At 35.2% G+C, this 23,487-nt stretch overlaps 1 protein-coding gene across 1 annotated transcript in view; it reads right to left on the bottom strand.

Annotated features, from left to right (window-relative positions):
- Positions 1-12,862: 12,862 nt before the first annotated feature.
- Positions 12,863-23,487, bottom strand: part of LOC149793795 (uncharacterized) — a 54,390-nt gene continuing 43,765 nt past the window's right edge. The window contains exons 10-17 of the mRNA XM_089967788.1: positions 22,966-23,224; positions 21,973-22,144; positions 20,095-20,729; positions 18,423-18,507; positions 16,994-17,228; positions 16,091-16,343; positions 14,861-15,007; positions 12,863-13,847 (exon numbers count right to left, since the gene is read on the bottom strand). Of these exons, the coding sequence (XP_089823914.1) occupies positions 13,685-13,847; positions 14,861-15,007; positions 16,091-16,343; positions 16,994-17,228; positions 18,423-18,507; positions 20,095-20,729; positions 21,973-22,144; positions 22,966-23,224 (1,949 nt within the window). The 3' untranslated portion in view covers positions 12,863-13,684. The remainder of the gene's footprint in view (positions 13,848-14,860; positions 15,008-16,090; positions 16,344-16,993; positions 17,229-18,422; positions 18,508-20,094; positions 20,730-21,972; positions 22,145-22,965; positions 23,225-23,487) is intronic.

A 23,487-nucleotide genomic window follows, 5' to 3' on the forward strand; every position in this document is an offset into this window, starting at 1 on the left:
CTCATCCAAAGATTTTATCAAGGCCTATACGATATCGTGATCGAGGATCATGTACATTTATTCTTACAAATCCGCGTGGGGTTGACTGTGCTCGCGAAATGAAATTATTACATTTAGTTATATCCATGTCTCCCCTACACCAAGTCTGGTGAATATTTGGCAGAGTATGTGTATCAACTCGATTTAAGATGGTAACTGAGCCAATGAAGCACGTATTATACCGCCCGCATTTACTACCTACCAGCCCCAATCCCAGCACATGTTTTGGGGTTCATGTATAATTTTCTTCAGCTAACTGACATGGTTGCTTATAGGACGGTTAAATATAACTAAAATATTACAGTTGTCTCGATCACCTTTGGTATATGTGTATATCATTGAGTAACATAAATGTTTTTAAGCATTCCTCGAGAAAATATTCTAGCAGGATTTGATTGTTTGTCCAGCATTACGATATCTTATAATATTAAACTATTAATAAATCCATCGAGGTCATATACAGATGGAGCTTCATCAATATCAGTAATAAATACAATATCATTGCCATCTTCATTTAACAATTTTGCATTTTCATTAAAATCTTTAAATAGGCCTACTTCGTAACATCGCTGACCATCAGCTGACGGAGCTACTTAATACAACGTATCCCATTTGATCCATCTCAATATCAAATTAAGTAGCAATTGTATTTTGCCGGAACAGGATGGACCTAAGATAATGGCTCTGATATAATTTGGTAACGCTGGATGATGTTTGACTGGTTCTGCTTTATTGTTGCTGAGAAATCAATTACATCCATATACTTATAATATGAATCTATAGTGTGTTCGATGCAGAACATCCACTCCCACGAATGGATTACAACTACGAAAACACAAAATAAAAAGCATGCGGTTACAGGCAAGTGTGTAAAATGTGGTACAAAATATATAAATTTATCTCCGGACACAAAATGCCAGGCGGTTATATTGCCGCTTTGCTAGGAAAATTATCAGAAACTCCATGGGCTAAATATCCAGGAGAAAAACATATATATAATTATTGTGGTCCTGGTACCCGACTTGATATCCGACTTGATAAACGAGATTAGCTAAAACCCGGGGAGTATTCAATAAACGCTATTGATAAAGCGTGCCACGTTCATAATATAGCTTATAAAAGTAAAGATCTGCAACAACTACACATTGCAGACGTAAAAATATTTCATGCGATACATTCTGTAAACAAAAAGTTTCAGAGAATCATTAGCTAACTGGTTGGTAAGATCTGCAATGAAAGGTAAATTATTATTCGTAGCCGGTAATTAATCAACCGATTAGTAAAATAATGGAATCGATTTATTATAGCCCAATATGATATTGGAAGGGTAGAGCAGCAATAAGTAAACTCGCTGATGCAGCAAATGTTACACGTTCTGTCGCCGCAAATTGGTAAGCACGACGGGCAATATAGCAAATTTGTTTACCACCGCCTAAAAAATTTAGCATGCACATTTTGATGTCCGCGCGCCAAATGAAGTTCATCTGGAGGATATATTATTTTTACCATATAATGCTATTACAATTGGTTGACGTCAGTTAACATACAAATGCTATCTGACTGTCGTTGACGTTGCATGTAAATACAAGGAAACATAACCATTATCAACTAAAACAGCAACTCAAACTGCTTCTGCATTTGAACGGCGAGGATCTGGATCACAAGGTGGTCTACTATGGCCACAGCTGTTACAAGTTGCAAGGTGCATTATCGTCGTTGATGAAGCAGCATACTGTCAAAATACGACGAGGACGTACTGTACTTCATCGTGATCATGCAATTGTTGAACTATTTAATCGATCACTTGCTGAGCGGTTATTTGGATTTCAATACGTGAAGGAAATAATTCATAAAAAAATATAAGATCTCGCGAGTGGGTTGCAAGATTGCCAAGTGTGATAGCTACCTTAAATAATGAAATTACTCGAACAACTGCGTTGAAACCAGTTAGAGCGATCACAACAAATCACATACCAATACAACGACATTAATTTTCAAAACAACCAGTGCTAGGTAATGTTACTTTCAGGTATTTATATGAACCCGGTGAACGTGAAGGTGGTAAAGAAAGAGCAACTGATCCTATATGGAGTATTACAACCCATAAACTTTCTAGCCAGATTACATCTACGGGTAGACTTGCAATCTACAGATTAGATTCAACTACTGCTTCACATGGATTTGTACGTGAACCAATACAAGTAATTCCTGAAGACACACAATTACCACCGCGATCACTTTTGTAAGCTACGTCGATTACACCGAAGACAGGTCACATCACATTTTCGCGTGTATGACCAAGACTACTACTAATTCTGTCTACGGTAAATTGTCTTGGATTATTAAGAATCTTGTTCCACAACATTACTTTATTACAGCTCGCACAATGATTATTTGGTCGTTGTTTTAGCATCGAGATCGAAGTCGAGTTTATTATGTTTGTCACATTGTTTATAACTAATTTTTGTATTACTATAGCATTGTCAATATCATCGAGAGCAGTTTCTGAAACATCTTTGACAATTATCCGCAGCTGAGATATTCTTCTGACTCGTGACACGGATAGATAAACTAAGTTTGACAATTCGATACGATCATCGACGAACCAAACTCGCGTATCAGAAATAGTTAACCCCTGAGATGAATGAATTTTCATTGCGTATCCTAGGGTCCATGGAGTTATGTCCCTGACTCCGTCAGGGGTTAACGCGTTCTCAACTACACTGACAGGAACTAAAACAATATCTTTTAATACAAGATTCTGTTTCTGTGACGATCCTAGTATATCAACGTCGATATTCTGTCGTCATGTATCAACCAGTCGACAACACAACGGTACGGGTAGATTTTAATTTTTTTCTTTATGTAACCGTAATAACGGCTGTTGAAATGTATCTTGAACTATCTTTCTACTTGTAACTATCAAATCACTTGGTCTCCACACTTGCAGAAAATCGTTCCTAGAAGTTTCTGAAACTATCTTATTCACATATTTCATTCTGTTGGTTGTAGTGTGATTAATTTCTTACAAAATTCTAGATCAAGTGCTCGATGATCATCAGTTATTTCTTCATAATAATCCACAAAATTATTTAATCAATCGTGTGGAGAAAATCCAACAAAAGTAGTTGGTTGACCATGATCGCCGCACATTATTACAGCTGAATTGTTTTGTTAACAACCAATCTAGAAGTATTTTTAGCGTATCTAGCGACACGGTACATATTTCATCACAAACAATAATCATTGGAATGTATTTATCGCCCATTTGCTCACAAGTCTATTTATCGCCTTCCAGCGAGAGAATTTATGTTAAGTGAACGATATAATACGTCTTTCTCTCATTTCTCTTGCGAGTATGTGTGTAGGTGTAAATAAAATTATTTCAATATAGTTTGACGTACTCTGTCTAAATAATTCGATCACACGAGTTGTTTTACCACAACCATTGAGATAAAATGTCTTACTTTTAGTCACATGATCAAAAACATATGGTGAAGATGATAATTTTGATATCTGATTTATTTTGGTAATAAATATCTTTAATAGTATCCTTAGCGGATTCCGAATAATCGAGTATTTCTTCTCGCTTTATTCTCCATTCACCCCATGAAGCATACTTGCCAATATGTAGTTGTTCTACCAATTTTGTATTCTTGTTGATATGAAATGAATCCGTAGCGACTGTGACCCCAAACTCAGAAGCTCTATTTATCATCGATAATAGATTATCGAAATGTTGCGAGCATTGAAGATCTTAAATGAGTAAACGGCGGTGACTCACCATCCACATAACTCACAACTGAACTTAATTTAGTTCCATTTGACAAGAAAACTGTTTATCGATTTATTTGAAGTATTTTGATTCGTTTCTATAAGCAATTATAAAATCTACCTCAGCATCGTCTATAATTAATCTTGTACAATGTCGTTTATGTTCATATAATCCTCCTTGGGTGAATTTACCGATCTTTGTTCTGCCAAGATCTTTTGCTGTTTTATTTTCATAGTCAGTAAAATCAGGATCTTCATCATCTGAATACAGCTTTTGTGGCGGTAACGAAACTTCTTTCAGACAACGATATGATATAATTGCTTCACTGACCAACAACGATACCAGTATTTATTTTACATCGATCATATAACGTAATAAAACTATTGGTGTCCGCATTTTTTCTGAAAAGTGTTTACCAAACCCAACATAACAAATCGGATGAAGACCTTTAACAAATTTGAATGACTCGATACAAGGGAATCCAGTCAAGTCAAAATCCGGTAATGGTCCATTTATCGGTAATCTGGTCAAATCGGCTAAAATACTCAGAACACTCTCTGATATCAAAAAAAAGTATCCGGATAACATGCGACCATATCAAATGAGATAACATCTCTATAATGGCATTTAATATTCCACAATCCACCGTTTAATATTCTAAACAACTACGTTGTGTTTCTTCAAGAAAATCAAACCGAGTTGGTTTCCACGAATTAGTCTTCTGAACAAAATGAGCCGCCACTGATGGAACGGTAAAACAATTAATCAGTAACTGTTCAGATCTGACATCGACATATCTAGCAGTAAATATTGCCGCGCAACATTTTTCATTTTCTCGTGAAGAGATTATTTTCGATATATTTCATCGCTCGGTCTTACAAACTGATCAAACTTATTTTTGTCTTTGATACAGATACTTCCATCTCGTCTAATCAATTTATCGTCGTTTTAAGCACTCTGAAATAACCATACTGGTATAGGATCGTTCTTACTTACTTCGTTAATAAAATCGAACATATCTTCTTGGTAAAATTTAACAGTTTGATTTCGTGGAAATTTTGCTCCTGCATTAGTCCACGCATGCGCATTATGATCCAAAATTTCAGTTGAAGCTGCCCTTGATTGATTCTGTGATTCGTACAAAGTCTCTGCGGTTATAGTTTTTACTATTATTGGGAATCTTAATTTCTTTCCCAGTTCCGCAACATCATTTATTTTATCTCCGGTATCCATGACTTTTTCAGCCCATTTGTTTGTTGTTTCACGTCGCTGATCCGTTAAACAATTTCCACGTATTGCGTTTGTGAAATGTTCCGTTACTGGTTCGGCTACACAATTTGTTTTGTGAAAATTTTATCAGTGCCAGATCATTAATGTTAGGGTTGTCATTCAGCTGATAAATTCCATAAATAACCGCGATCAGAGGATATGCTCTTTCATAATATGGTTTGTCAATACCAGTCTACATCCCTGGTTTGGAATTTTTAATTACTACGGCGATTTTTTCACTATGAAGAACAGAGTCATGTTTGTCACGGATAATCCAAGTAAATACAATACATACAATACACTTTAATCTGAAAAAATATATTTGACCTTTGAGATAATTAATAATCTCTGCCGCTCGTTTGTCATTCGTTGTGGCATTGACGACACCATCAGCAATGATTTCGTCTACAACTTTGGTGTCGCGTATGACTTTGAATGTCTACCACACGTGAAATGCACCATCGTTGCAAACTTCCTTTTTATCATTTCGAATACTATTAATCAGAGTTTTCGTCGGATAAACCAGAGCTCGCATCGGTAAGTCAGGGGATCTTCTGCCGATATCTAATCCATGTTCAGAGGATCTCCACATTATTTTTAAGACAAGTATCAAAATTAAAATATGATTCAAACAAATAACAAATGTAGGTGGCTAATAATAGGCTATATAGCTCCTTGAATCAAAGCTTGCGCAAAGGAATTCAGCGGATGCCATTCATAAAGTGTACGGAAAGGGAGTTTAGGACCTAAACCATGCTTACGGTGTGGCGATGGAGTTGTGTGTGCAATCTAGCAGTAAAAAATACTGAGCTAAAACGATATTATGATAAATATGATAAATAAAATAATACTGATAATACTGATAAAGTTATAAGAAATGCAAAAGACAAGATTTTAAGACGAAAAATTTAGACAAATAATAGTATATATAAAGAGCACAAAGAATTTGTGAGGCATCCTATCATCAAGAAATATGAAGCACTGTCTACTACAACACTCCGTTGGTACTGTTAATAATACTGGTTACCTAAGATTTATTGTTGGGAAGAAAAAGTATTACTCTGATAAATTTATATAAGAGTGTTATCACGGAGTACTAGAAGACGGTATTGTAATCAATCATATTGATGCACAGAAACTCAATAGCTCTTTAGATAATTTGCGCGCTATCACTCAGAGCGAGAAATGTTAATTTGGAAATACTGGAAATTATAAAAATAAATTCCTAGGGGCGTTAAATCCGTAAGTAAAGAGACTGGTGAAGAACCAATATTTCAATCAATGAATGCAAATGGCAAGTAATTTGATATTTGCATGCATTCAGTACAATCAGTCGCTAATAAAATATACAAATCGGCGTATTCTGAAACGTATAAACAAAACGTACTACAATACTATCTCCCGTACGTGTGACGCAGACAGATGAAGAGAGATAACACTGTAATGGATATAAAGCAATATCCTTATTTTACTTAATCTGTCAGGTTTATTGCTTGATCTATATATTCTCAGCGATTCCAATTAGGAAAAAAAAACAAGAATAAAGTACACCATTTTCTGAAATATGTTTAGATCTATTTGTTATGCATAAAGTAAATTTATTTCAACCCTGACTTTGTCGGAGCTGAAATACGTTTATAAGTATTTTTATACAGCTATAAATTTAAGCTGTAATTTTATTTATTATAATGATTATTTCTTGCAATCCAGCATAGAAAATTATATAATAATTTCTGAATTGTACTTTTGTAATATTGGAATGTAGCACGTTCTAACGCGTTTAACTCTTATGCTCGACGTTTCGAGTTCGAACCCCGTGATTGCCATCTGTCGACGGTGGCGATAATCGCAGGTTTTCTCATTACAAAATTGAAGGGTCCAACCCCAACATCGAACTTCAACAGGAAAAAACACACCCTCTCAGCATGTCACCACGTGGTGGGTGCTCTTTTACACTCTCCCGGGTTTGATTATGGGAGGGGGCAACAATCTGTTGAACGTAGAGAAGGATCCCTGTATATTGATTTAAGTTAGATAAGATTGTACGTTGTGCCGTATTGATTGTATATACTGTTAATATAATGATAACATGCTACTGTAGGTACTGCCCTCTGAGCTGCTAGAATATGGTTTGGCAATCTATGGTTTCACATGGGGTTTGTGCCGTCCTTAGATCTATGATTTACTATATATATATCACCCTGTGAGTCTTCTAGAATTTCGTTTGTCTATTTAGGGGTTCACATGGGATTATGTTGTGTAAATATTGTGTGCCTTTTGAGCCTGCTAGAAAGTTATTTGGCAATCTAGAGTTCACATTGGGTTTGTGCCGTCCTTAAATCTACTGTAAATATATCGCCCTCTGAGCCTAATTGAAAGGCGTTTGGCAATCAAAGGGTTCACATGGGTGTTGTGTAAATATATTTTATTTTAAATACATATGTATTATATAATGAACTATGAAAATATCAATGCTATTGTTTCTGCAAATAAAAAACTCCTAAATAAGTATTTGTGATTTAAAATCATTACAATAACGTAAATTTGAAGGTGGATATACACTTCCACCGGATTAGAAATTCATTCAGCAAATTCAACAGGCTATGTTTAAATCCTTGACTGCGGTCGAGGGAACAGAAGTGGGTAATTTTGTATCACTTTCGCGCGCGATAAAAAAAAATTAAATCAGAATAATCTCACGAATACGAAACAAAAAATTATGAACACACGTGTAAGACAATTAAGAATGATTATGTCAGAAAATGAAAATACTGTCATTGACTCTAATAATGAAAATGAAGGTTAGGTCCTCTGTCGTGGAGAGTGGGTATCGTATTTTGTTTCGGGGGAAATGGCATCATCAGTTATTCTGAGCCATTTATCACTGCTGAGAAAACATTAGTTATATGTGCAATATTAATTGTGTATATTTTCCCCAGTCGTGGCGAATGTTCGGTATTTTTATTTGTCGGGCAAAATGTCACCATACAAGAGTTTTTGTGTTATTCTGTCTTAATACCTTCGAGTTTTGTGTTAATATCAGAGAGTTTCATGTCAACAGCCAGCGGGTTTCCGAAGAAATCATCTGGGCTTATAGATTATATATACTCTATATTGTCGCAGGCTCTAAAGTATCGCCGCAAACAGGATTTCCAGAGGAAATTTTAACACACGAAGCCAAGCGGCTGTTCATCCATGTAAACATGGATCGTCAACTGTAAGGACAGTGAATCATACAATGCGAAATCACATACATTGGACATTCGGTGTTGAAAATGATTTTGTATGTGCAGAGTGTCCTTCTTATTCAAAACAATTCTTGTTCGTTGTTTTAAAGTTTATAGGAGACGTATAATCTGATTTTAAACGTCAATACTGGTTTAACTTTGGTTGGGACTATTTTTTATGCACAACAAATGAAAGGTTGAACATCTGTCAAATTGAACGAAATTACTCGCTCTTTTTCCATCTTAATAATTTCCACTGAAATAAAACCAATGCGATGAAAAGACTATCAAATGGGTAATAATTTAACATTAAATTTATGAAACTAGTTGAATAATGTCTAGCTTTTGCTCGGCAAGGCTCGCAAAACTTGACATTATTCAACTCGTTTTATAAATTCAATATCAAATCATAATCTATGTGAGAGTCTGTCTGTCTGTCTGTCTGTCTCTCTGTCTGTCTGTCTGTCTGTCTGTCTGTCTGTCTCTCTCTCTCTCTCTCTCTCTCTCTCTCTATATATATATATATATATATATATATATATATATATATATATATATATATATATATATATATATATATACACTGCCTTTGGGCATATCTGCGCACGTAATGTCTCCGTCAACAATATTGAAGCAAAAATAAAAATAAAATACTGCAATGCTGACCATTTGAAAAGAGGCAACTGTCACCAGAATATTCTGCTGAAAATAATATTAATTTTGGACACATGGGATACCACCCCAGTTTTTTTCATGACTCGCGATATGTCGGCCTATTCTGCTCATAGCTTTGAAAAGATGTAACTGATGTTGTACATTTTTTTTGGTAAAGCCAACATTTTATACAAAAAAATCTATTATGTTGAAGAAAAACAACAATGATCATAATGTAATGTGTGTAAAAAGTATCGTATATGGGGAAACAAACTTACTAAAGACTTTAGAAACAGACTGTAAACCTGGGAATGTCTTGAAGATCCCGTTCAAACGGCAAGTTGACATTTTGGATAGCAGACGATTTTTGTAAATGTAGGACAATTACTTGCAAAACTGGAAGCTTGAATTACAATGCAGTGTTGTTTACATTTATGAATTTCCATCTTTTATACAGCAGAGAAAAATGAAAACCTACACGATTTCTTTAAGAGAACTAGTACAAAAGGTGTCCAAAAGCACAACGAAATGTGTTACACCTTTCTTTACTGTGTCTCTAGCAAAGAAGAAGAATGTCATCATCATACAACACTCATCAGCTTCTAAAAACGACTAACAAGCACCAAATGTAAGAAATAAATCCACACGATTCAGTATCAGAAAGCCATCTTTCTCATCTTTGAAGTCAGCAAGTGCAGAATTAATGAGTGTCAGAAGAGAAGTTACGTTTTCAAAGATATCTTGTATTACATACTCCGATATTTCAAAGACATTGCCTATGATTACAATCCCCACTTCTCATCAACCAGGCCTTTTTGCATATTATGTAGATGAGTATGAATAAAATTTTTTTTAGGGCGGTCAAGACAGCTTACCTGTATCCAATGATGAATCTTCCAACTGTATGTCCCAAGCATCAGCCACCTACATTCGGGGTTGTGTTAATCTTGTGATTGTTAAATGGGCACAGTGTGACAATTCCCAACATTGACATATCTTTCATTTTGTTTTGCAACATAAGTTGTGAGGCGACATTTCATTATATGCTGTTATTTTGTATTTATATGATGTGCAAACTTCTGTATATGCTGTGCTTTTGTCCTTAAATGATGTGCAAACTTAATTATATGCGGTGCTTTCGTCCTTATGTGATGCGCAAACTTCTTTATATGCTATGCTTTCTTCCTTATATAATGTACAGGCTTCTTTATATGTTATGATTTCTTCTTTATATGCTGTGCAAAAGTCTTTATATTATATGCTTTTGTACTTATATGATGTGCAAACTTCTTTATAAAATGTGCTTTAGTACTTATATTATGTGCAAACCCCTGCCGATTCATACCAAAGACTTCTAGAAACAATGGTATTAACAGATGCCTCGCTAGGCGCTCAGCATTAAGAGGTTATTGCTAGGACTAGTCAACCTGGTGTCAGGATAATGTGACTGGGTGGAACATCATGTTACGTGTTTGCGGCATGATGCCCCAGTGCTAGACATCACTACAAACCGCCACACTGCAGACATCGTAGCGATATGACTAAAACATCGTTAAACCTACGTTTAAACTCCAAAATGACACACACACACACACACACACATTACATACTCTGGACAAGAAAGATCTGCACGTATGAATTGAGGGTAAATTTGCAAACATAACAGTGTGCTAACTTATCTGCAATTTATATCATTTGATGAACTCAATTCACGATCTCTTTTAAATTTCCAGCCCAATTTCTGATTGTGTCCGTTGTTTACCTCTGTCCGACTGAATATTGCTTTTTCATAATCGTGTCTACTCTGGTGTATGTTTGTTCTTTGCATAACCTCTAGTGACCAAGTTTGCGCTAGCTAAACAGGTCTGCTCTTGGGTATAATTAATCTTACTTGTTTTGTTTGGGGCAATGTGATCCACCAGTAAAGCTCATCACTGGACTGTTGGGTGTACTGAATTGTGTCCAAGATTTGGGAATAGGTTAATTCCGCAGGTGTACAAAAACAGGACATTTCAAATTATCGTGAATAATAGAAAGATGTCAACGATCCTAATCTTCTGTTTGACTTATAGTTTGACCTCTTCCAACATAGTCTCCAACACGTGAGCAATAAAAGCAGTCGCTTTCTTGCTGACCTCAGGCTCATTTGGGGTGAAATTATGTATACATTCTTCTTCTAGCGGCATGGACAAAATAATTATCTCCCTTTAGTTATTGATATACTGTTGTTTACTACACATCGCAACAGATAGTCCTTGTTGTCGAAGGATGGTGATTGCAGAGTGTACCCCACCGAACAAATTTCGTTATTTAGGCCGATGCCTTTAAATTGGATGTTAAATAAATAGGATATTATGACAGAGTGCTTATGCTTTTCATGCTTTTAATGATATCGTCGTTCAATCGTTCGGGACTTTCAAAGCACAGTATAATTAAACTTCAGGTAGTTGATTATCTGGTCTCCTAAACATGCATTTCCAAAAAAAATATTATCTAGACTCCTAGACATGTACTTCTAATGAACATTATCTGGACTCTTAAAAATATATATATAATGAACAATATCTGGATTCTTAAACATGTATTTCTAATAAACATTATCTGGCGTTCTAAACATGTATTTCTAATGAAAATTATCTGGACTCTTAATCATGTATTGCTAATGAACATTATTTGGACTCTTAAAAATGTATTTCTGATGAACATTTTCTGGACTCATAAATATGCATTGTTAATGAAAATTATCTGGACTCTTAAATATGTATTTCTAATGAACATTATCTGGACTCCTAAACATGTATTTTTAATGAACATTATCTGGACTCTTAAATATGTATTTCTAATGAACATTATTTGGACTCTTAAATATGTATTTCTAATGAACATTATCTGGACTCCTAAACATGTATTTTTAATGAACATTATCTGGACTTCTAAATATGTATTTCTAATGAATATTATCTGGACTTCTAATCATGTATTTTTAATGAACATTATCTGGACTTCTGATCATGTATTTTAATGAACATTATCTGCACTCTTAAACATGTACTTCAAAGGAATATAATAATATCATACTGCATTTATTTTGACATTTTCAAACAATATTTACGGTTTATATTATAAAGAATATATTTACTCTTCTTTTCAACAAGATTGTTACAGCAAATTACCCATTTCCTGTGTGAGATCAATCTGCAGAGGATAATATAACCCATTTCCTGTGTGAGATCAATCTACAGAGGATAACATAACCCATTTCCTGTGTGAGATCAATCTACAGAGGATAACATAACCCATTTCCTGTGTGAGATCAATCTACAGAGAATAACATAACCCATTTCCTATGTGAGATCAATCTGCAGAGGATAACGTAACCCATTATACTCGTTGACTCAGATAAAAGTTCCCGTTATGCGATAAAGAGAATCTCAAATTCTTGTTCCTTAAAGAAACAGACTATGAAATTCACCCAATAATAGTGTATGCTGGTCGCTTCAAAAAGCTAAAAGTATATACTAGTATTGGCTATCAAATGATTACTGTAAGACATAATCGATATGCGCGGTTACATTTAGTTGACAAAAGTATTTGATATTCAATATAAAACACAAAGGCTTGAATAAAGTCTCTGGTTGGATTTAACAAAAATGTTACATTGAACAAAGTTTAAAGAGTAGTTACAATATCCGAATGTGGCGCAACATGCAAAAAAGTGTATAAACAAAGTATATCCATTATGCCCGGGTGAAATTATACGAGTTATAACAAAAAAAGAAAAAAATTAAAAAAAAGAAAAAAACAAACAACAAAAAAAACCCCCAAAAAGCTTTCAGGTAAGTTATCAGCATAAATGGTGATCTTAACCGTCTATAATGGCTTATAAATTGAGTCAAACTGCAAATTGCACAGATCCAGATCTACCGTCGCAAAATGCGCCGCCAGTTCTGGGTCTGTATAGTTTATTAGGAGTAATCAGTACAACAAACAGCGTAGACCCTGAAATGCATGTACATTATCCTATGGCGGGAAAAAGTCTCTGTTACTTGCAATTTGACTAGACTTAACATTCGAGTACTGACGGTATGCACATTCGATCAATATTTGGCAACATAGCAATATGAACACAAAAACATATTTAAGTGCATGACGGTACCTCCAGCGGATATAACGCTTAAGTTTGCTTAGACATGAAGTCTATAAATAGATTTCTGCATACCATTTCAGTTTCCTAAAAAAGTGTTTTGTTTTTTTAAATATCTTTACACGAAACATTTAGCATTTTCAAATGAAAGTGTTGTATTGCGAAAGTGCCAAACTAAACAAATTCATATTTTCCTGCCCTTCCAAGTTTATAATAATAATAATAATAATAATAATAATAATAATAATAATAATAATTTGCGCCTTTCCACGTAGTGCAATTAAATCTGTATCATTTGCATTGAACATCTTACATTCGTTATGATTCATGGACAGCAAATATTCATGATTGTTTCATGAAAAAAGTAACCAGTAATGATCACTGTTACTTCATTCATATGTGCAGTGAAGATGTATATATTCTCGCTCTCTCTCTCGCGTTTTTTATTTGTGCTTCGGAATTTTCAAATTTGCATCGATCTTTATAAAAGTTTCAATTCAACAATCACTACATATATCCACTGCTTCAACATATATATACAAGCACACGCAAGCACCGATTATTCTATACTTGTGTTCAAATATGTTGGGTAATTGCCTGGTGAATTATACAAAATACAATCCACGACCACGAATTTATCACCCCGCGAGAGGTGGAGAAACACGCAGCATTGGAAATGGTACTGGTGGATTCGACCTTTCCCTCCAAAATACGACTGTATCTCCGGGAATCTGCCGACCTGAAACGTGCGAAATAAAATATTGCATAAGAACAAAAGAGTCCTAAGAAACTTAACACATCAAAACGTATGACTGAAGTTGATATAATGAAATTATTATGTACAAACTCTACTTGAGAATATAATAATAATAATAATAATAATAATAATAATAATAATAATAATAATTATAATGTCTGAAATTTAAAAAGAGTTTTAAGGAGGATAGTCCCTTCACAGATGTTAATTTCTTATATTGGTCACATATTTTAAGCATACCGAGGAACCACGTTATCCTGTCCGTCGATGCGTGTGTGCGTATTGAATAGTACGTGATTCTTTATACACCGGGATAGGGACTTCAAACTTTATGAGATAATTGAAGATCGTCTAAGGATATATATATATATATATATATATATAATCGTCTTACTGTTTCGAACCACTAATTGGGACTTGCAAAAGGGCGAGATCTTGGGATAACAGAGTGGGTGTGTAGTCGATGCATTAGAACTTTTGTTCAAAAGCTTCGATTTTACCCCATGTAGCTAATATCAAACCGTCAACTTCACTTATATTTTACCAGTTTCCAATTAAAGTTTAATGGCAAAGATATGGTTTGGATATAATTCAATATTTAACATTTTAGCCATTATAGGAAATGTTATATGTAACTAATCAGACATAAACATTGTAAATTCAACATGCTCATAGAGAGGCAGTTTTGAGTTTCTAAGAAATCAACTTTTGATGTAAAAATATATATTGGTGTTGAATTTCCTGACATGAAAAGTGGCACGTATATTTTTTCCTTTTTGGCATAGTGTCAGATTCAAATAAAATTGATTGGTCTTGTTCCCTAATTAGTATAATAAGAGGATCATGTATGCTCGAAATAATTATGAATAATTTATGCAAAGTGATAGTTTCTAGTCAGCTGATGAAGATTCGTAATATAGTATTATACGACTTTGTAAATTTGCCTATATTATCATTCTTATTTATTTTGAACGTGACTAGCTGTATTTGCGTACCTTGTTCTAATCTGAAATTCGTTGACATTGCCTATTTTAACTGGATTTGTCCAAGTGACTTCCCTCCAAGTGTTTTGTCCTTTTGAAGACACCTCTATTTTAAGTCCTGGAATCGGACTGTTCACCTTTAGCAGTCCCTTGTCAATGCTGAAAGAACAGCAACTTACAATATTGGTAAGTTACGGATAATTGGCAAAGTGAAACAAACTATAGACTATGCATTCTTTGATTCCAATTCAAGTATGGTACATTATAAAGCCATTCCCTATTAAAATAATCTTCCACTTGTATCTGGACAGGTGCGTGAATTCTAACCCTAGGGTAGAAAATTATGTTACTTGTGTATATAAGATATTAAATTTGTGAAATAGTTTCAGGCTTATCTGTATATTTATGTTTGGTTTTATAATCCACATATATCAATAATTACCCGAGGATAAAAACAAAATAAAGATGTAATGTGTTCTGTCGGACATAGGGCTTGTCGAATTCATATTCTAAATCTTGTTCCCCCAGAGGCAAAAGTCTCTATATTGTTTGATATTCGCCCACCACACACATATTTTCCGCACATTTATTTTAGAGCAGGGAAAGTCTATACATACGTTTCTAGTGCATTGGTCACATACGATAAATGACCTTACAATGGTAGCGCATGAAGCTTATGTGCCCCTGGGGTAAGACATATATTTAACCTACGGAGAAAGCAGGGTATCTACTCCTTGGTTAAGAAAGCTTTATATGATCAGGGAAAACTGAACTTGTCTACCCCCAAGGTAAGATATCATTATATGGTCTCGGGACACAGCTTGTCTACCCCCCCCCCCCCCCGGCCCCCGCATAAAACAGTTTTATGTAACTTTTGAAAAACTCAGGATAATACAGTCCAATGACGAGAAAAACTTATTCAAGATGAGTATTTTTGTGTGAAGCTATGTGAAGTCGTGAAGCATTGTAAGTCATTGATATCTGATGCATTTTGTAGCAGTAATAAAACCAAAGTATACTCGTTTACGTCACACTTTCAAAATCAAGCTAGGAAATATTTTTTTCTTTGAAATGTAGATTTTACTACTCACAAATCACATAAAATCTTTACGTTGGAAATACTGCAAAGTAGTTTAAAATTTTCTTCTAACATGAAAAGCGACGGACACCATTAGAAATTGCCAAATGCGCCCATGATACATGATACCGATTTGCTTAAAAATGTATTTCAAAGCTACTCACATAGCTCCAGGCGGTGGAATTCTGTAGGCTATATTCATTTCATCTAATCGCTTCAGTTCTTTATGACCGAGTGTATTCAAGAAAGCTTCCAAATCGCTTTTCATCGCCGACGCCCTACGCTCAGCGTTATCAATGCTTTCCCAAGATGCCTTGTGCCAGGCTCTTTCAGCTAGAGCAATGATTCTTGGGAAGGCCATGTGTTCCAAAATATTTTCAGATCGTATAATGTCAGTCCATAAGTATCCTTGCATCCCTAATACGGAAATCATTATTTACATCAAACAAATTTTCATAGCTGCCACTTTTAGATTTCAAATTTAAAATCGCATAGAGCTGTCATTTTAACGCAAGAAATACTGAAGAATTAGTTGACTGTAACGGTTATGCATGACTCATTTTCTGTGAATACGGTCTTTAATAAATTTAGTGATGGAGAGATTTTATGGATTTAGTGGTCTGAGAAATAGATCGCAAAAAAAAAATATCCGTCGAATATTTTCATCGCATGTATTATAGCCATCCTAGACCTAAAGTAGCTAAAAAATTGGGAAAGAAATGAGCCATTCTTTTGTTTTGTTTTACTTTCCTGACAAACTTCCGTTGTACGGTATCAGTCATACTACTTATCTAACATATGAATCATGCCTGAAACATTTGACAGGCCAGCATTGTTGTTGGTCAAGAACTTAAATGCGTAAAATTTCAGTTTCATTCCTTGAATGAAGCTAGGACCAACAATTTAGATTACGAAGTACTGGATCATTTTACACATATGGTAATTTTTACATATGGAATATTATCTTGTTGAGGGACAGGGACATGATCGCTTGTACCATGACCCTTTAATCTTGCATTTTGTTGATGCTTATTGCTAACAATTGATGTGTCTCGAAATAGTATTACCAATAATGTTCTCCGGTCTTGTTAATTGCAGACATTCTGTTCCATTGCATATCTCCTCTTTTCTGAGTTCCTCTCCAGAGACCTTAAAGTCAGCATTAGCATATATATTATCAGGAACAAAGCCGAACACCTTCCGAGTGTCAATGTAACGGGCAGACCAGTAGACGCCTCTTTCCTCCGGATCCGGTTCGTAACAGATATCGAAGGATAAATGTGTTGAAGGGGAAAGTATGACCTGGACGGAATAGAGTGTTTGACAAATGTTCGAAACTAAAATGTTATCTCTTTTATATCACATGTATGTAATTTTAGGAACTAATTCGAATACTTAAGATGGGAGCGAAACGAGCTATTAGTGTTGAAAATAGGAAAAAAATATCAATATTCCAATGCCTACATTATTCACTCGAGTTAAAGAAACATGCTCATGAACGACATAAATGCAGCCTGTCACGTAAACCTAATAAAGAGAAAAAAGTGCTGAAGGGTAGAAGCAAGCTATGATAAAATTGAGAAAGTCAATTCAAAAGCACAAACCATAATTCTGCACGTGGGGTTCGTAACGGTTTGCATGTAGTCATAAACGAGTTATACATGAACAATGTTGTTGTTGTAGGATTTAACGCCATTTTTCAGCACAAGATAGGCTATACATGGCGGCCAGTATTACTGGTGGAGGAAGAACCCTGGAAAACCAAGGGAAGAACCACCGACCCACGAGAAGCTACCGGCAGGCTTTCCCACGTACCAACGTTAGTCGAGCCTTGGACTCGAACCCACGCAGACAGAGGTGAGATGGCAGTGATCCGTAACGGAGAGCGCTTTAGACCACTCGGCCACTCGGGGCCCCCATGAACAATGTAACAAATATACTGCAACTTGGGTACCTAATCCCGATAAGTATAAGCATAGGAATCCTTATTTTATAAGATATAGATCTGACTGATTAAATGTTAATAGCAGTTTTACATTAAACAGTAAAACTATAAACTTCAAATGTCAATTTAATAATCCTTTTATGGACAAGACGCAACACCGGGGGTGGGAGGAGTGACCAAGTGGTCAAAGGCGCTCACCGTTACGGATCATTGCCATCTCACCTCTGCCTGCTTGTGTTCGAGTCTCGGATTCGGCCAATGTGGGCATGTGAGAAAGCTTGGTAGTAGCCTCTCGCGGGTCGGTGGTTCTTTCTGGGGTTTTCCCGGGTTCTTCCTCAACCATTTATACTGGCCGCCATATATAGCCTATATTGTGCTGAAAAATGGCGTTAAACCGTATAACAACAACAACAACAACACAAGTGTGTCCTAAGCTTCCAAATGAATGATTCCTATGGGTATAGGATATATATATATATATATATATATATATATATATATATATATATATATATATATATGTGAATTCAATAAAATGACTGAAAATGTACCTTGTAGCCAGAATTGGCATACTCATATGAGGTGTTACTCTTCCCGTTTTCCCAAATGTTATGTGTTGGGTAAACATATAAGTCCCTGAAAGTAAATAAAATCACTATGAGAAAATCACTAATTTTCGTCATAAAGTAAGTATAAACGTTATTTAAAGTAGGTGAGCAAATCTTACTATTTGCTTGTAATTTATGTTATATGCACTACAATAAATTTTTATACAATTATTAACAAAAGTTATTTTATAACTTTTCTTTCAAATACACAAACTTGGTTGACAGTATCATATCGCTTTTTACGTTTGCTATTCGACACCATTCACACACATGTTTAAAACTATGTTAGAGTAATGAAAGGATGTCAGATGCTTCAGAGGATAATCGAGCCTATGCAACATTTTTCCTTTTATTTTAAATGGCCTAACTCTGAAAGGAAATAATGAAATACATGCAAGCCTGTGCTTTCGTAGTAAATTCACGTAGATTAATTTGGGCAGGATCATACTTTCGTGAAAGTCAGCTGGTGTTGACAACATAGCAGGATAACTCATTCAAGCAGGAGGAGACAAGATACTAATAGTCCTAGGAAAAATCTGCAACAAGATATGGCATACAGGATAATGGCCCACGACATGGACTCAGTCTTTGATAATCGTGCTCCCCAAGAAATAAAAAGCATACATCTATGTCAAAACAACATAACCATCAGTTTGATCAACCACACAAACAGAGTCATGTTGAAGTTAATTCTTAAGAGACAAAAGCGTCATACAGAGAATATCATTGCCAGAGAGCAGGTATCCGAGGATGAAGGAACACTACAGAAAATATTCTTCAATCTCAGACTCCTTTGCGAGAAATACCTTTAATATCTGCAAAATCTCTACCTTGTTTTTTTTTTATAGATTTCAAGAAGGCCTTTGACAGGGTATGACATGTGGCAATATGGGCAAACAAGATGAAGTACAATATCAGCTTATACTTGGTGCGTGTTTTTGAACACCTCTATGACAAAGCTACCAGTGATGTTCTCATCAACGGCAGCAGAGCAGATTGGTTCCGAACAAAAGTTAGAGTCAGTCAGGGATGTATACTATCACATACATTCTTCAAAATTGTCCTGGATAGGATCATGGAGGATGCATTGGAAGACCACGGGGGTACTGTCAATATCGGAGGATGTGCAAACACAAACCTTCGCTTCGCAGATGATATTTGTTGCTTAGCAGGAGATGACAAAGAACTGGCTGGCTTGCCTGAGCGGCTCTACGCAACCTCAACAGCATACGGAAATTAAAACCAAACTGATGACAAACAACATCAATGTCATCAGTGCAGAAATAAAGGTCACTGGACAGACGCTGGAAACAGTCAACAAGCTTCAAGTACTTAGGATCAAACTTCACAGATAAAGGCTCCAAACCCGAACTACTTCGCAGGACTATCCAGACAAAATCAACTATAACAAGGTTGAGAACAATATGGAAGGATATATATATATATATATATATATATATATATATATATATATATATATATATATATATATATATATATATATATATATATATATATATATATATATAGTGCGCTCGTGTGTGTGTGTGTGTGTGTGCGTGTGTGTGTGTGTGTGTGTGTGTGTGTGTGCGCGCGCGCATACGTCAAACATTACCTGGCAGAAAAACTGCCCTTAGTGAATGGTTTACCATTAGACGACATAAATGCATCTTCGAATGAAGCAATGTCCACAGCATACTTCTTTGCAACGCGGGCAATGTTTTTCAGGAAGTATAGTTTTATATCGTCCTCATTACTATTCATATTGTTGTCTTGCATCAATTTCTGACAGGCCTCTGAAGCGAGCCATATTCCATTTGGCACTCCGTCACCACCAAAATGCACAATCTTAACAGGTTCAATATCCTTGTGTAGAAGAAAGAGTTCCTTTAAGATAGTATCAATAAAAGTGAACGTTGAGTTTAAGCATGGGTTAACAACACTGTCACTATATACAGTTGTCTGAAAATAATCATATTTCCATGTTTCGTTTGATTCGGATAAACGACACTCGTCATCTGGGTATTTTGAACAACGTCTTTCCATGGCCATAATGGCAGCTCTCGAATGTCCCGGCATGCCTATATCCGGTATAATATTGATGTGTCTACTCTTTGCATGAATCAAAATATCTCTGTAATCTTTAGATGTATAATAGCCAGATCCGGTCGTTTTATTATCTGGTCCTGATCCAAGAGATGGGAGCAAACATTCTTTCTCTTGGAGATCATGACATCTTTGGGCCCCAATCTACAAAAGAAAAAGGACCAAAAAAAAAAAAAAGATTCATCTCAGCAAGCTAAATAAAGAACTGCCTCAATGGCCCTCATTTGTAAAACTGCAAAGATGAAGCCATTCTTCAATTTTGCGCATTAGAAGCAGATGCAGCAACATTTTGACGTACGGACGGACGGATCGACAAAGGACAGACTGAATGAAAGATAAAGGATTTCAAAATATACACGACGCTAATGCAAGCAAATAAAATAAAGCTTAAACGTTAACTTTGATGCCTTCTTGTACTTCAAGGGGTTCGCTTTTCTCTAGCTCTATGTTTCCTATATTAATTAATTTATATCATTTTTATCGTTACCTCATAAATGTCGCAAATTACACCACACAAGCATGTAAATCAATTAAGTGATTGTTCGAAGCATTGTTCATTTTGCTGTTATTTAAATAGAGCATTTAATGTTTTCGTGATTGAAAGATACAATCTTACTATTGTTCTCAATTCAAACCATATTTTTGAACCTTGTTGGGAAGCATTAATCAGTTAGCCGGTCAAGGCTCGGAAAAGGTAGAAACCATTTAACTGGTTTCAATAATATAGTTTGAAATCGCACCGGTGTACCATTTTCTATTTATTGTCAATTTATTTGCACCGTTTTATAGCCAAATTAAATCGAGGGAATAAAAGATCTTCACAGCACCTTTGAATAATTCTTGCTGGTCACTGCGTCTGCTGATATTATATCTACCGATGCTATTGCTTATGTCAATGTTGATCAGCACAGTGATAATAATAAAAATTAAATAATTTCAATCATCATCATCATCATCATCATCATCATCATCATGTTTCAAGTTAGAACTTTGTCACTGGAATATATTCTCTTAAAAAGAGAAATTTAGAATAACTTTGTACATTTTTCCTGACTTTAGCAGAGTTAGAAGATATCTTTTATATATAGTTACTGTATTTTGGAGTAATAAATATTTATTTTTACTGACAAATGCAGATATTCGATGCAGCTATAAATGATATTATTACTGAAAATTATTACTCAGTCGTATAATCATGTCGATGTTGCAATAAAAAACGAAGTTATATGATCATGTCATGATACTTAATGGCATAGAACAGGTTGTCTTCATAAATGATTTTTCCATAAATAAGCAGCAAACTGATTGACACCCTCTCCGTAAAGAAAACAAAAACAAAATAAAAATAGCAAAACAAATCCCAAAAGAGTCTTGTTTTCATGAATACCTGGGTTAATTCAGGTAATGTGGGAATTTGTAATCTCCATCCCTCATTGTCTGCGAGGTGTATCTGCAGCGTGTTGAGCTTATACACAGCCATCACATCCAGTAGCTTTATCACCTCTTTTTTCGGTTGGAAATTTCTTGCAACGTCCAGCATCAGGCCCCTGTACCTAAACCTTTTAAAACAAAAATGTCGAGTACCTTTAAAGTTGCGGACAAAAGCTCCGATTTTAAAATTTAAATATTAAGGCCCAGGTTCAATGGTTAATGCAACGTTTCATGTTTACGAAGCAAACACGTTGGAAATCTTAGTTCCAACAAAACGAACATGTGTGAGCTGACACACTTTTGTGAAGCCAAAAAGCATAACCGACAATAACGTTCCGTCATCAAAAATATGATCGGAGATACTTTATGTGAAAGTTGGAGGAAAATTTGTTTCAAATGTTAATGAGTGACGAATATATGGTTCATGTGAAAATGGGAACCAACGTTGAACCTGTTTAATCGTATTTTGTTCTGCATCACATATCACATATCGCATAACGTTTTGTTTCTAACTGAGCTAAAATTCTTTTCGCCAAACATAAAATCAGATGTGCTTTTACATTTCGTGAATGCACATCGCGGGACAATAACTTTTGCACACAAATGTAATTTTTAGGCAACTGAACACATTTGATTGTCTTTGACATTTGTATACTACAGTGTGAAGTCTCTCCTCTAAAAGTGGAATATGAGGAATTACACGGTATTATGAAGAGAAAAAAATGATAAGGGAGGAATAAACTTATGCAAGAAGGCCGTGATCACAAGGTTCCGCTTTTTCTTCCACGTACAAGTTGTCGACACAGAATTACAAAATGTATATTTCGAAATGGTAAAAATCAATAGTAGTTTAAATCAGAATCTGGTAATTGAATACACTGCCAATAAAGGTGAATGGGAATGTATCTTTTATAGTCATAGAATCTATCGCACAAAAACTGATTTGTACCTTGGCTGGTCATCAATCTGAACGACTGGAATACGATTTTTTTCTGGTTGTAACAAACTTAGTAGCGACTGAGCGGCATAAAAAGCCCCTGCTGAGGTTGTAGCCCATATCTGGATTATCTCTCTTGTTTTGTTCATTCTGATAGAATAGCATTCTTTGTACGACTCTTCCGTCAAAAAAGCTGACGTTAGACTTCCATTCTTTATAAGAATCATCTTGGTCTCCACTGGTGCTGTTACAATGCTGAAGTTGAAATGCTCTGCACAAACAAAGACAGGAAGAAGAGGTCTTAAGTATATTCCATTCCTGTTAGGCAAGGTATCTATGATGCACAATTTTAACCTACAGTATTCACTAAAAGTAATAAAAATAATTTAAAAAATATGTTACGTAAACACTTTTGCAGCAAATGACATTTTGAAATATCTTGACAGGATAACCTTCTTGTATTTCAAAATACCTTAAAAATGAATCATCCTGTAATTTATGCAAAATGTACATGGAAAGACGTCAATCATAAAA

Source organism: Sinohyriopsis cumingii, chromosome 8 (assembly GCF_028554795.1).
Source record: "Sinohyriopsis cumingii isolate HCF-2022 chromosome 8, ASM2855479v2, whole genome shotgun sequence".
Lineage (NCBI taxonomy): Eukaryota > Metazoa > Mollusca > Bivalvia > Unionida > Unionidae > Sinohyriopsis > Sinohyriopsis cumingii.